This window comes from Saccopteryx leptura, chromosome 10, assembly GCF_036850995.1.
Source record: "Saccopteryx leptura isolate mSacLep1 chromosome 10, mSacLep1_pri_phased_curated, whole genome shotgun sequence".
NCBI lineage: Eukaryota > Metazoa > Chordata > Mammalia > Chiroptera > Emballonuridae > Saccopteryx > Saccopteryx leptura.
In genome coordinates, this window is record NC_089512.1 from 52,315,868 (window position 1) to 52,329,521 (window position 13,654).

Sequence of the window (13,654 nt, forward strand, 5' to 3'; positions counted from 1 at the left end):
CGTGGAATGGTACCCATGCCAATGCACAGTCTTGTCTTTCAATATTTGTCTTTTGCATATTTGAAGCCAAACATTTGGAGCCAAAGTCTGATAACCCAGTGAGTCAAGTACTCTTGTCACTATCATTCGAGTCCCCATGGGACAGATTCGATTAAAAACCCAAATGAACTAGGGAGAGTAAATGGCTTCAGAAATGTGTGAGTCACTCAAGCTGAAATGTGAAACTTCTGGGTATCAGTCACATAGGTTTTGACTACCATTAACAAGGTCCCCACTAAGGAGAAACCATCTGATGAGGATATATATTCTAGTTTGTGCAAATGCATCACCCTGCTTAAAGAATAAGGAAATAGTTGTCATTGTAACAACAAGCCGAGTGGTGACATAACCAAGGATTCAAGCTCTGTTTAACTCTCAGCTCCATAATCCTCAGTTATTGGCTTGGTTCACGCATCTCCTCAAGGTTCTAAGATGGCACCAGGAGTTTCAACTCAACAGCACCCAGCTTAAGAAGAGGCTGATTCCAAAATATAAAATTATATTTGTGAATCATAGGGGCATGTCAAAGGAACATAGCCAGTTTGAAGGGCTTTCTTTGGCCAAATCGGGAATAATTTTAGCATCAAAATAAATAATGATAGTAATAGATAATAAACAATTTGATAAAATAGAAATCTATAACTCCAAACTGATTAAGTAAATAGGGAGAAAATAGAGCTTTTCCTTATATTAGAATGCTAAGTAATAAACTTGAAGGAACGATTGAATTAAATAAATCAACATTTGGCAATTATCATGGTAATCATTAATTCAGTCAAAAAACACCAATGTATGTTTAAGAACCAATGGGTGGAATTTTCACGAGGAGTGAGGTATTTACATAGTCTCAAAGTACCTTCCCCAAAATGCTTATTAAATACAAAGAGAAAAAGAGTAACTTGACACTGGAAAAATCTAGCACAATCAGGTATTTAAAACTAATATCGATACTAATAAAATAAAAATAATCTTATTTTCTGATAGGGTGTAATGAAAACAGCACCACTTTTATGGCATTCCTGCCAAAAATGTATAACCTGAATCTAATTATGAGAGACTATCAGACAAACCCAATTTGATGGACATTCTACTCAATAAGTGTGGCCTTTAATATTCTAAGATGTCAAGATCATAAATGTCAAAGAAAGAATGAGGAGCAACTCCAAATTACAGGAGACTAAAGAGACAAGATAACTAAATGAAACATATAATCCTGGACTGGATCTTTTGGTTATAAAAACCTTATTGGACAATTGGTAAAACTTGAGTTATATCTGAGGACTAGATGATAGAATGTTAATTTTTTATTTTGTGTGTGGTATGTGGGAGAATGTTCTTGTTTGTAGGAATTGCACACTAAACTATTCAGGAGTGACTGGGCATTGTGTCAGACACACCCTCAAATGGTTCAAGAGGAAAAGTTCTTTGTTCTCGTAAGGTTTGGTAAGTTTAAAATATCAAAAGAAAAGGAAAGCAGAGCTGTTTCCTCCAGAGCATCTCTTTTCATTAAGGAAGAAAACTTTTTTAAGCAACTGCTGATGGAGAAGCCCCCATGGCCAGGATTGGGTTACATGTCCTTTCTCCAGCTGAAAAGGAGTCTGGGAAAGTGACTTTATATAATGGGAAGCAGACTCTTCCCACTGGGACAGGAAGTGGGGGTGGAGAATAGCAACATGTCAGCGGCCAACAGTGTCTGGCTTACTTTGAAGTTTTTATATTTGGTGAAGGCCACTTTGGAATACAGGGCGACACTGACTCATCCAAGAGCCCTAGGCTATTTGTTCTTTCATTTCGTTGCTAGGTGTTGTACTAAGGGCTGGAGAGGCAAAGATGTGCCTATATATTCTCAAGAAGTTCATAAGGGAGCCTTCCACGATCTAATAATTATAGCACAGTAGAATCAGCACAATGATCAGGGTAAGCCTGGGGTATTGTGACAGCACAGGTGAACCTAAAATACCTAGAGGGGAGGGTAAGGCCAGGGAAATGTTACTCGAGATGCAAGTGATGGGAATGATGACTGCTCCTCTTGCTGACAAAGAGGATGAATCAGGTACCAGTTAACACTGTAATGTTTTAAAGCACTTGTCTTCCCAACTCTAGTACAGAGTCCCACTCAGCTGTGGTGCAAGAGGCAGCAATTGAGCACAGTGTGGGGAGCTCCTAAGGAAACTGTGTGAGTGATGGTGCAGACAGGGAAGGCCTGGGGTGCATTCAGGGACCTGCAGGCTGTTCATTTACTTCCTAAGAGGGGAGCAGGAAGCAAGGTGGGTGGAGGCAGGAAATTTAAGAAACTTGATTACAAGGCTAAGAAATTTCATCTTGTGTGTGTGCGGTAGGGAGCCACTGAGTGTTCTGCAAATAAGTGGATGATTAGGCTGTTTCTGAGCAGTTCACCGGAGAGGTATGTGCGGAGGGTGAGTTTGTGGCAGGAAGACTCACTAGGAAACTGTTGTCAGGCTGGAAAGAAGATGTTCAAGGTGAAATATGACTTGGGGATGGAGGCAAAGAGATAGTGGGAAACAGAGGACTGTACCAAGTGGCCCATCAGGGGAGCAGAGGGTAGTGTGAGGACTCAGGTGTTCCAAATGCAAGGATGGGGTGTCATTAGTAGACATGGGAAGGCAGGACCATGCTCTGGGTGGGGTCCATGGGGTCTGTTGAGGGTCATCACTCCCACCCATAATGGTGTGACAAAATCAAGTAGGCATCATGCTGGGGTTTCAGCAGAGGAGAGATCATGTATTTGATAAACTTGTCTAGCTGTCACCAACCCCTGCTTAAAACTCTTAAGACTCCCCATTGCTTCTAGAACAGAGACCAGTCCTTTCTGTCCCTCACAAAACTGGAGTACTGCTAAGGCCTCAGTGCGAATCTAATGCCCACCACTATTTGTGCTCTTGCTATACCAGTCTTCTCTCAGTCCCATGCACAGGCCATGGTCACCATTGTATCTCTAACACCAGTATCAAATGAACTGGTGCTGCTTTAGCCCCAAGGCCTTGGCACATGCCATTCTCATATCTGTCTTTAACCACTGTCCTTTTCCTCTTTGCCTACTTAGGTATACTTACTCTTTTATATCAGTTCTAAATGTCACTTTCTTAGGAGCACAGCTTTGACATCCCCGACTAGGTCCAATATCTTTTGTGTGTGTGTGTGTGTGTGTGTGTGTGTGTGTGTGACAGAGACATAAAGACAGATAGAGACAGACAGGCTGGAAGGGAGAGAGATGAGAAGCATCAATTCTTCAATGTGGCTCTTTAGTCTCCTTGGTTGTTCATTGACTGCTTTCTCATATGTGCCTTGACTGGGAGGCTATAGCAGAGTGAGTGACCCCTTGCTCAAGACATTGACCTTGGGCTCAAGCCAGTGACCATGGGGTCATGTCTATGATCCCATGCTCAAGCCAGCAACCTCATGCTCAAGCTGGTGAGTCCCCACTCAAGCTGGATGAGCCCGCACTCAAGCCAGTGACTTTGGGGCTTTGAACCTGGGTCCTTTGTGCCCCAGTCCAATGCTCTATCCACTGTGCCACTGCCTGGTCAGGCTCTAATATCTTTTATATACTGTATTTTATAGCAACATGTGCCTCTATAGCATCCACAGTAGCTGTAACTTTATATTGACTATGGGAATATTTACCTAAGGCTCATCTCCCTCGGATTGTAAAATCTAGGGGGAAGTGTTCTTTTTTTGAGTGATATACTTCTGTAGTCAGCATGGGAATTTGAACTCCGTAGTATTCAGTGAAGATTTGCAGAATGAATGAATGAATGAGTGAATGAATGACTATTCCATTGATGTTTCTGGGAAGGGACCGAGAAGCAGTTTATGCTCGAGAAGCACTTTCTAGGACAGATAGAATTTTAACAGAAGAAGTTGGTCTTCAAGTAACTGGCTCAGAACTAGCAAAAGCATGGTGGAGTGTGCTTGATCAAAGGGAGTTTCTGAATATCTAGGAGAAATAGGCAAATAGAAATCGAGAGAAACTAGGGGTCATAAGACCAGAAAGGCAGTTAAGCCATTTTAGATGGATTTAAACATCAGGGTTAGAGCTTGGTTCTTAGCTAGAGAGACAATGGGGAGCCATGGAGGGTGGGTGAGGAGATGACACACTCACAGCTTCGCTTTGAGAAGGCAGACAGTACAGAGAATCTAAGTGTGGCTGCAGAGGAGGTGGAAGCAGAAAGCCACCCTAGAAGGGTACTGCAGTAGCTTTGGTCAAACTTGCAAAGCACATGGATGAGTCTATTGCAGATAAAAGATTTTGAGAGTGAAATTTGGGTGATAAAATTCAAGAGAGTTGGCAACAGAGAGTAAGTTTAAGAAAGAAACGAGACTGTGAGTCCCTAGGACTCATGTCTTTTTATTTTTATTTTTTTGGTCTTTATAGCTACAGTAGAAAAAGATGTCTTTCTTAGAAATTGTGAAAAGGAAATGAACTTGGGGCTGCAAATGCTCAGAGAGGCCGTAGAAAGAGAAAAAATCTTGCCCTAAGACCTATTCTAGTTGGCTCATTTGATGTTCAGTTGGCAACATTTAAAAATGGAGAGATATCTCATAAAAATTTAGTATTTTTTAAGGTCTGTTCAACCAAATCACCATGGCTCATGTGGCCCTGTTTGGCAGCTCCCCAACACTACCTGGAGAGGGGCTCACTTATTACCTGTTACCTGCTTGGGCTCTGAGGGCCGCTGAGTCCGGTCCCTTCTCTTTAAGTGGCACATCGGTTTCCAGGAGGCTGCTTTTTGGTATACCATAAAATACAACATGCACGTTTCCATCAGTGATTGGGGGGATCCTGAACTGGGGATGAGGATTCTGCTCCAAGCCCCTACATTCTCCAAAGAAATCTGACGAGATACATTGATGAAGGGGTGCACCAGCATTTACAGTGCCTTTTGCCAGTATCAGCATTCAGGGTGAAGGGGCCAAATGGATACTACAACATCACTTCATCAGTGTAAATATCAATAATTAGATGAGGGTGTACATGGACTGCATAAAATGTTTATTGATACTTATCATGCCAAAAAAAGAGTTTTTATTTAACATTCAAATTCCATTTGAAAGGAGGCAAGGCAACAAACGATCGTTAGGATCCCAGCCGGTTCCTGGAGGAGCTCCCAGGCTCACAAAAAAGCACGCACATTCTACAGCTATGTGATTAGATCACTCAGAACTGCATTCTGGGAAACTCCTCCTAGAGAGCCCTTGCAGGATGCCCACTGTGTCTTTAGTTGGTAGATGGGAAACAACAGCAACAAAAACAAAGTAACTCCATCCTCAGACTTCTTGGAACATTTCTGGCTTTGCAACTATTGACCCTCAAGGATCCACCACCACCCAACCTAGAATATATGTGCATATATATTCTCACTGAAAAAAAAAATCACTGATTTTGTTGCTTGCTGGCTGTCACATCAGACAGAGCCTTAGGATGGCCTCAGCGCACCTGGCTTTTCTTCTCAGTGGGCGCCTGTGGATTCTGGCCAAGGACAGGCAGCCCTTCAGGAGCGTTTGGACTTGCTGCAGGTTGGGCACAGAAGCTGACCCTTGGTGACAATGTACGCCCGGCCACTCAGCTGCTGCTCGCAGCCCTCACACACAAAGTGCTTCCGGTGCCACGCCAGGTCCTCCACACGCTGGTAGTCCTCCGAGAATATTATCTGGGGAGGAGAGCAGGAGACATGAGTGTAGTAGAGACTGTATAGAGGGCAACTTGCAGGATGCTGGTTTATCCTTTCCTATTCTTGTTTTGACCTTTAAGTGCCTCAGTGAAGAAATCTTACATCAATCTGTGGTATTTGGTGAAGATCACGGTTGCATCTTAGCTTCTTGATGGAAAGAAAAGTTCTTCACCATCAGGAGGCTTTACTTACCTAGGCTCTGGGATACTCTCTGGGTTCACTCCAAAGCCCAGCTGTGTTCAGAGACAATATTAAATACCTTGGTGAGTTTAACAATAGAGGTCAGTCTTAAGAGCAAGAGCACACAGGTTCACTAGAGCTCAGGATAAAGTAACACTTTGGAATACATCTATGGTGAGGAACCCTGAGGCTCAGAAAGAGCAAATAACATCCTGGTTAAATGTGCCTTTGGATGTTGGGGTCAAACAGGAACCAGGTGTAAAGTTTCACTTAAAACACTTCACTCTGTGATTTGAGGAAAATTCCCCGTGTCTCAGTTTCCACATCTGTAGAATGGGGATTTTATGAGAGCTGCATGGGCACACGAAGTGCCTGGAATCCTGAGGGTACAAAGTCAGTGCTGCGACGGTCACTGAGCTCTGTGAGCTGCACTTTTCTCACATGTAAAATGGAGATGAGATGAGAACTGTCTCTCCCTAAAGGTTGTAGCCACACATAAAGTATGTAGCCAATTACTGAGCCACTGTAAGCCCTTAACGAACGGTAGTGTTGTTACAGTGAATATACTATTGTCCCCACAAAAATGAGGCTGTGGTGTAGGTCTGCAGACAATCCTCTTCCCTTTTTAGGGTCGCCCCACTGCCCAGCCCCCCTGGCCCTCACCTCGTCGCAGCCGGAGCACCGGGGCCGGACGCTCTCGCAGTAATGACGGCCGCACCAGGGCGCCCCGTTCTTCCAGAAGTAGATGAGGTCCACCAGCGGCTCAGAGCACTTGACGCACACAAAGCAGGCAGGATGCCACTGCTTGCTGTAGCCGGCTCTGTCCGAGTAGACCACGGGGCTGTCGCCAGGGGCCACTCCCTTGCAGAGCTCACAGACCTAGAAGGGACAAGGCAATCAGGAGAGTGAGACACAGGCTAGAATTTCAACTCCGGTCTCTTTACTTCCTGGGTGACTTTGAGCAAGCTACTATATCTCTCTGTTCCTCAGTTTTCTCATCTGAGAAGTGGGATAACATTGCCTACCTATTGAAGACTAAAGTACTTGTTTAAAACAGTGATTCTCAAACTTTTTTTCTCAGGATGCTTTATACTCTAAAACACAATATAAAGACTTTTTTTTTTCATATGGGTAATCAAAATTTACCAGGAAAAAAATTAAAACTGAAAAAAAATTATATAATAATTCATTAAAAAAATAAACCAATATGTTACTATAAATATTTATAATTAAAAAATAATTCTATTTTCCCAAACAGAAAAATTTAGTGAGCAGAGTGGCACTGTTTTACATTTTTGCAAATCTCTTTAATGGCCGGCTCAACTGAGGACTTCTGGGTTCTTGTAACTGTTTTCACTTTTCATCTTTTGCATAATGTTGTTTTCTTTGAAATATATGAAGAAAATCTGGCCTCACACTGATATAAAGCTGGAAAAGGGAGGAGTATTTTCATTGACTCTCCAGAAAAATGTGTCTAGTTTTCTTTGATTCTATATCAAATTTCAAGTGGCAGTTTTCCAAAAGTTAGTTAATTTGAAATTTGAGACCACATCAATCAACCTTTCATCCTTGTTACTTGAAAACCCACTGGTCCACCTTGCACTTTGAATAGATTTTTTACCCATGTATGATTATTTTGAAATAAACTTTAAATTTTAGACCAGTTTAGACTTACAGAAAAATTGTGAAGATGGTAGAGAAAGCTATCATATACCCACACTCAGTTTTCTTTGTTCTTAACATCTTACGTTAATATGGTCACGTATATTGGTCACAGTAATAATGGTATATTATTATTAACTAAAGTCCAAACTTTATTCATATAATCTTAGTTTTTGCCTAATGCCCTTTTATTGTCCCAAGGCCCCATCCAGGAGCCATATTACATTTAGTTGTCATGTCTCCTTACGCTCTTCCTGGCTGTGACAGTTCGCTGACTTTCCTTGTTTGTAATGACCTCGACAGGTTAGAGGAGTACTTCTCAGACATTTTATAGAGTAAACCTCAACTGGGTTTTGTCTGAGGTTGTCATCATTAAATTTGGAGGAAAAGCACAGAGGTAAATAGTCAACCTCATCACATCCTACCCGGGTAATGGGTTCATTAAATCCTTTGAGTCATTTTGGAGTTATCACCTGCTCCTCAGAACTCTGATGATGGTGATGATGGCTATCATTTCCTTAGGGCAGGTCTGTATCCAGCACTGTGCTCAGAATCTTGCAGTCATTACTAATACCCCTTAGAGAAACCCAAGAGAGTTATTTCCCTTTCTAGAGTTCTCTCCCTTTTAGGGAGGTTATTATTTCCCCCCAGATATGGCAAAACTGAGGTTCAGAGAGACTCGGCCACTGTTTAGTAACATACAACTGATAGGAGGCGAAGCTGGGATTTGAACACTGCCCCCAAAGCTAAGGTTTATTCTGCTACCCTATATTGATCAGGTGTTGGCAAACCATGGCTGTGGCTAACCTGACCATGGCCTGTTCTTATAGGACCCACCAGAGAAGAATGGCTTTTATGTTTGAACGCCAATTCAGTGAAATGTTTTTTTGAAAACTAAGTGCATTTTTCTCATTAGCAGACCTGTGTTATGCACTAAATTATGTCTCCGCCAAATTTCCATGTTGAATTCATCTATTGAAGCCCTAACTCCAATGTGACTACATTTGGAAAAAGGACCTTTCAGGAAGTAACTAAGGTTAAATGAGGTCATAAACCTGAGACCCTAATCAGGACTGGTGTCCTTACAAGAGGAGAAACCAGAGATCAAGCTACTTCTCTCTTTTTCTTTCTCTTCCTGGATATTCACAGGAAAGGCGGAGTGAGGACACAATGAGAAGGCAGCCATCTGAAATCCAGGAAAAGAGGTCTCACCAGAAACCAACCCTGCCAGCATCTTGATCTTGAACTTTCAGCCTTCAGAACTGTGAGAAAATACATTTCTGTTGTTTAATGGTCCATGGGCCATTTGGTACCGGTCCGCAAAGAATAAATAACTTACATTATTTCCATTTTATTTATATTTAAGTCTGAACGATGTTTTATTTTTAAAAAATGACCAGATTCTCTCTGTTACATCTGTCTAAGACTCACTCTTGACGCTTGTCTCGGTCACGTGATACATTTATTCATCCCACCTTAAAGGCCGGTCCGTGAAAATATTTTCGGACATTAAACTGGTCTGTGGCCCAAAAAAGGTTGGGGGCCACAGCTTTAAGGTACCTGGTCTGTGGTATTCCCAGTTCCCAGTAATAATGCCCAAACTTACTAATACAACATGCACTACATAGACAAACTTGGGCTCAATTATATTATACAGTTGACCCTTGAATGACATGGGGGTTGAGGGCACCAATCCTCTGTGAAATAGAAAACTGGCATATAACTGAAAATGAGTCTCTGCATATTCAGATTCCCAACTGAGGACTGAAAATACAGTTGATCCTTGAATAACACAGGTTCAACTGCATGGTACCCAAATATTACACCTGTGTTGTTGAAGAGGCACCTGTATTTTAAATTTTAAAAAAACTGTGGAAATTTGTTTTCTCCCTTTTACATAAAGTACCTACATGATATCATAGATTTGGAGCTGGGCCAACAAGTCCTGAAATGTTTACTACTAGGCCTTTACAGAAGATATTTGCTGATCTTGGCTTTGGATGCAAACTGTGTGTTACTAAGCAGGAATTACATGTCAGCCCCCATCAAAGTAGTGATTGTTTTGCCATGTAATGATGAGTAGGCATATGTTCAGAGCCTAAACAGTTACTATGCTTAACTTAAATATTTTAATTATAGACTTAATATATTCCTGTATATGAAGAGGAAATAAAAATTGAAATGGCGAAAGCTGGGGAAAGAAAACCAAATGACCAGGAATGTCCATGTGCCTGCAGAGAGCGGTCCCTAGGCACAGTGCTTGTTGAATGAATGTCTGGAGAAGGAATATGTCTGGTTAACTGATCCTGCCTGCCTGCTGATGTTCCTTAGAACATGCTAGATTTGTGGTGTCAGTTGTGCCCACAAGAATGAACGGTGTGAAACCCTGTGCCTCTGCACACGACTGAGTCCTAGCCTGCCTGGAGCTCATCAGAGGGTTCAAACCAAAAGCAAGCGATGAATCAACATTCACTTATTATCACCATCTCTTCAGCATAGCGGGGAAATGTAAACTATTTGGCAAGGCTGCTTGAGTACCCAGTGAGTTTTCTGTCGACCTGGCTTTCTAAATTTCATGTAATGAAATTTACAGCCCTTCCCTCCCACACAGAGGGACTTACTGTCCGTCCACAACACTGTTTTGGGTATTACCGTGAAACATCAGTGGGGCTCCCAACTGCACATTTCCAGAAGTGGGGGAGGGGAGAGGGTCACAGATGCCCCTATGGGTCTAGGGGCATCAGCAGGCACCCGTGACCCAAAGCAGGAAGTGGGGACTATGAGGTCAAAGGCAGTGTGGAGGTGACCATGGTTGGTTATGAACCGAGCTTATGGGTTGGGATTCACTCTGGAGGCAACAGGGAGCCATTACTGGTTTGAGGAGAGGAGTGCTGGGTTCTGGTTTGTAGTAGAAGGAGGTAATTCTGGCAGCAGCATGGAGGCAGGAAGAGAGGTCTGTGTTCGTGAACTGGGCTCAGCTCCTCAGCATCTGAACTCCTTTGTCAAGGGCCCCTCAGGGGCGTGCCTCTCGCCCCATTGTTTCCCCAGCGTCCCTGGCTCTTGGCCTCATTACTACCAGCCCTTCTAAGTAAACAGCGGCACTGCCATTTTATGAAAGTAAGATGTCTGGATAATGAGCCCTGTCAACATGAGTCAGGAACCAATTTTCTCCTCCTGCCTGTGAGCTGTTTCCTATGCCCCTTTCCTTGTCATCTCAAAGAATGATAGATCTGACATTGTCCTGGCTCTATCACCAGGGGCAGACTAGCAATCAAGAGTCAGAATGCCTAGCTAGCTTGGGTCCTATGATCCCGACCCCACCTTTCTCTGTACAAACTTATGCTTCTACAATCTTTGGTACCAAGATTTACAATTTCTAAATGGCAGGAAATGGTTGAGAGAGAGACTAACTGTGTGACCTTGAACAAGTTACCCACCCTCTCTGTGCCTGAGTTTTTTCACTTGTCAAATGGGAATACTTATAATAATACTAACAACACCACAGGGTTGTTGCAATATATATATATTTTTGTATTTTTCTGAAGTGAAAAGTGGGAAGGCAGAGAGACAGACTCCCGCATGCACCCAACCAGGATCCACCCAGCAAGCCCACTAGGGGGCAATGCTATGCCCATCTGGGGCATTGTTCCATTGCAACAGAGACATTCTACCACCTGAGGCAGAGGCCATGGAGCCATCCTCAGCATCCGAGCCAACTTTGCTCCAATGGAGCCTTGGCTGTGGGAGGGGAAGAGAGAGACAGAGAGAAAGGAGAAGGGGAAGGGTGGAGAAGCAGATGGGTGCTTCTCCTGTGAGCCCTGGCCAGGAATAAAACCTGGGACTTCCACACGCCGGGCTGATGCTCTGCTGCTGAGCCAGATGGCCAGGGCTGGTTGTTGCAATTTTAATGAGATAAGAGAGATAATGGACTTTATAAGGGTTCAATAATAAGTAGCTAAAATCTCCAATTATTCTCTATCCCAGCCCTCTTTATAGATAAGAAAGCCGAGGCTCAGAGAGTTAAATCACTTTCCCAAGATGACAAAATCTGAAAAAGGCGGGATCTGCGTTTGGTTTGGAGGCGTGGGGCTCCTTCCCATAATGCTGCTAGCATGAGTTGCATGAGTTTCATTGTCTGGTCACTACTCCAGATTCCACTACAATCAGTGCCTGGCTTGGCAGGCTTGTTCTGATCCTTCTCCAACCTCTAAGATAGTAATTCTCAGACTGGAGTCTGCCCCAGCATCCCCCAGAGGGCTTGTTAAAACAGACTGCTGGGCCCCACCCCTGGGGTGTCTGATTCAGTAGGTCTGAGATGGGGCATAGGAATTTCCAAGTTCCCAGGGGACTCTAATGTGGTCAAGAGAGCTTACTTTGAGAACCACTGTCGTAGAGTGCTTAAAAATGACCTTATAAATAAACTCAGCAAAAATGACATCACCAATTCGATTCGGTTACAGCAAAAGCCAATTCAAATTCCTGGCATGCTTAAATTTTAGCTTATTTTAAAGAAAGCCCAATGCGGTCATTCTTAGGCTGCTTAGCTGGTGAAGGGGGTAGTGCAGTCAAGCAGAAGTCCTTTGGGACGATGTTAAAAGGCACAGAGAAGAATATTTGTCATTAGCACATCAGTTGGTTCTTACTCATACTCCCAACTATCTAAAATCAGAGCTCGCTCATGAGAATCTTTCCAACATCGCTTATTTTGCAGACTACCCTCCCCCACGCCATGACCCGGAGGGGATGTCGAGTGGCACAAACCTGTCACAGGTAGAATCAATATGACGTATCTCCCTGTGCCATTGAAGGTTTGCCTTGTCCCAGTTCAAGTGGCGAGATTCTTAACGAAAAGGGTCTACATGAAAGAATTCTCTGGGACTTTGTAATCTGTTAAGATACCTGCTTTGAGAAAGACGGGAACCTTTCGGATTTGGCTGCCTCAGATGGCAAGACTTGGCAGGGCTGAGGTACCCTCAGTGTGTGAAAATGAGGTTGCAAATTCTTGGACCCCCCTTCAACCAGTGGGCTAAGTCCCTTCCTTTGAATGTGGTCCTGCCTTCTTGGCTTGCTCCTGTCGAATGGAAGGGATGCTATAGATCCCAGAGGAAGGTCATAAAAGGCAACACCGCTTCCACAGGGCTCCCTCTCTCACTACACATACTCTGGCCCTGGGCAGGCAGAAAAGAAGTCTGGAGGCCTCCATGCTAGGGCGACCATGAGGAGAAGACACTGAAGTGACTGCTGGCCCAGCCCCAGCTATTTGGGTCTTCCCAGCATCCAGGCCAGACGTGTGAGTGAAGGAGCCCAGAAGACTCTGGCCCCCAGCCTGCGAGCTGCTCCAGATGACACCACATGGACAGAGACAAGACCCCCACTGAACCCTGTCCAAATTGCTGATTTGTGAGCAAGACTGAGGTTACTGTTTTAAGCCTCTATATCTTGGGGTGGTTTGATAGGCAGCATTAGGTGATGGGGACATCAAATGCGGGTACTTGGAATTTTTAAGACTTCGGCAATAGAAGTAATCAAGACACAAAGTGTTCTAGACAACAGCAGATTAAGAAAGACAGTGGCCAAGGGTTTCATGGCCAAAGAACTGTCTCCAAGGACTGAGCCATGTGGGCCTTCAGGAGGAATCAGTAGATACGGAGAACCCTCTAAACCAGCAATAATCTCTCTGTCATGGTTGCCAGAAGGTCTGTCCCGATCCTGCCGTCTCTTCTGGAAGGCGCTTATCCAAAGGCCTAACCAGTCTAAACCCAGAGTGCCTTGTGAAAATCTCACCATCACAATATAGTAAATATTAACACAAGGGCCTTGAATTCAGGCGCTGGGTCCTCTCCAATACAAACACTCAACAATTTATTTATAAACAGCATCTCTTCATTTCCTCTTATGGTGATTATTCACCATCTTTGTCTTGCAGCCTTACATACCCCAGAGTCGTTTTTTTCTTTTCTTTCTTTTCTGACTCAGGGACATTTCTGGCATCCTCAGCCTGTTGTGTTCTGTTCACCCAAAACTGTCATCTTCCTGAGGCTCTTGCGGTGCAGGCTGGGCAGGCTGGGGTGCCATGCTTA

General features: G+C 43.7%; 1 protein-coding gene across 1 annotated transcript in view; it reads right to left on the reverse strand.

Annotated features, from left to right (window-relative positions):
- Window positions 1-5,036: 5,036 nt before the first annotated feature.
- The window catches only part of LMCD1 (LIM and cysteine rich domains 1), a 68,657-nt gene continuing 60,039 nt past the window's right edge, over window positions 5,037-13,654 (reverse strand). Inside the window, exons 5-6 of the mRNA XM_066351484.1 lie at window positions 6,576-6,791; window positions 5,037-5,711 (exon numbers count right to left, since the gene is read on the reverse strand). Of these exons, the coding sequence (XP_066207581.1) occupies window positions 5,553-5,711; window positions 6,576-6,791 (375 nt within the window). The 3' untranslated portion in view covers window positions 5,037-5,552. The remainder of the gene's footprint in view (window positions 5,712-6,575; window positions 6,792-13,654) is intronic.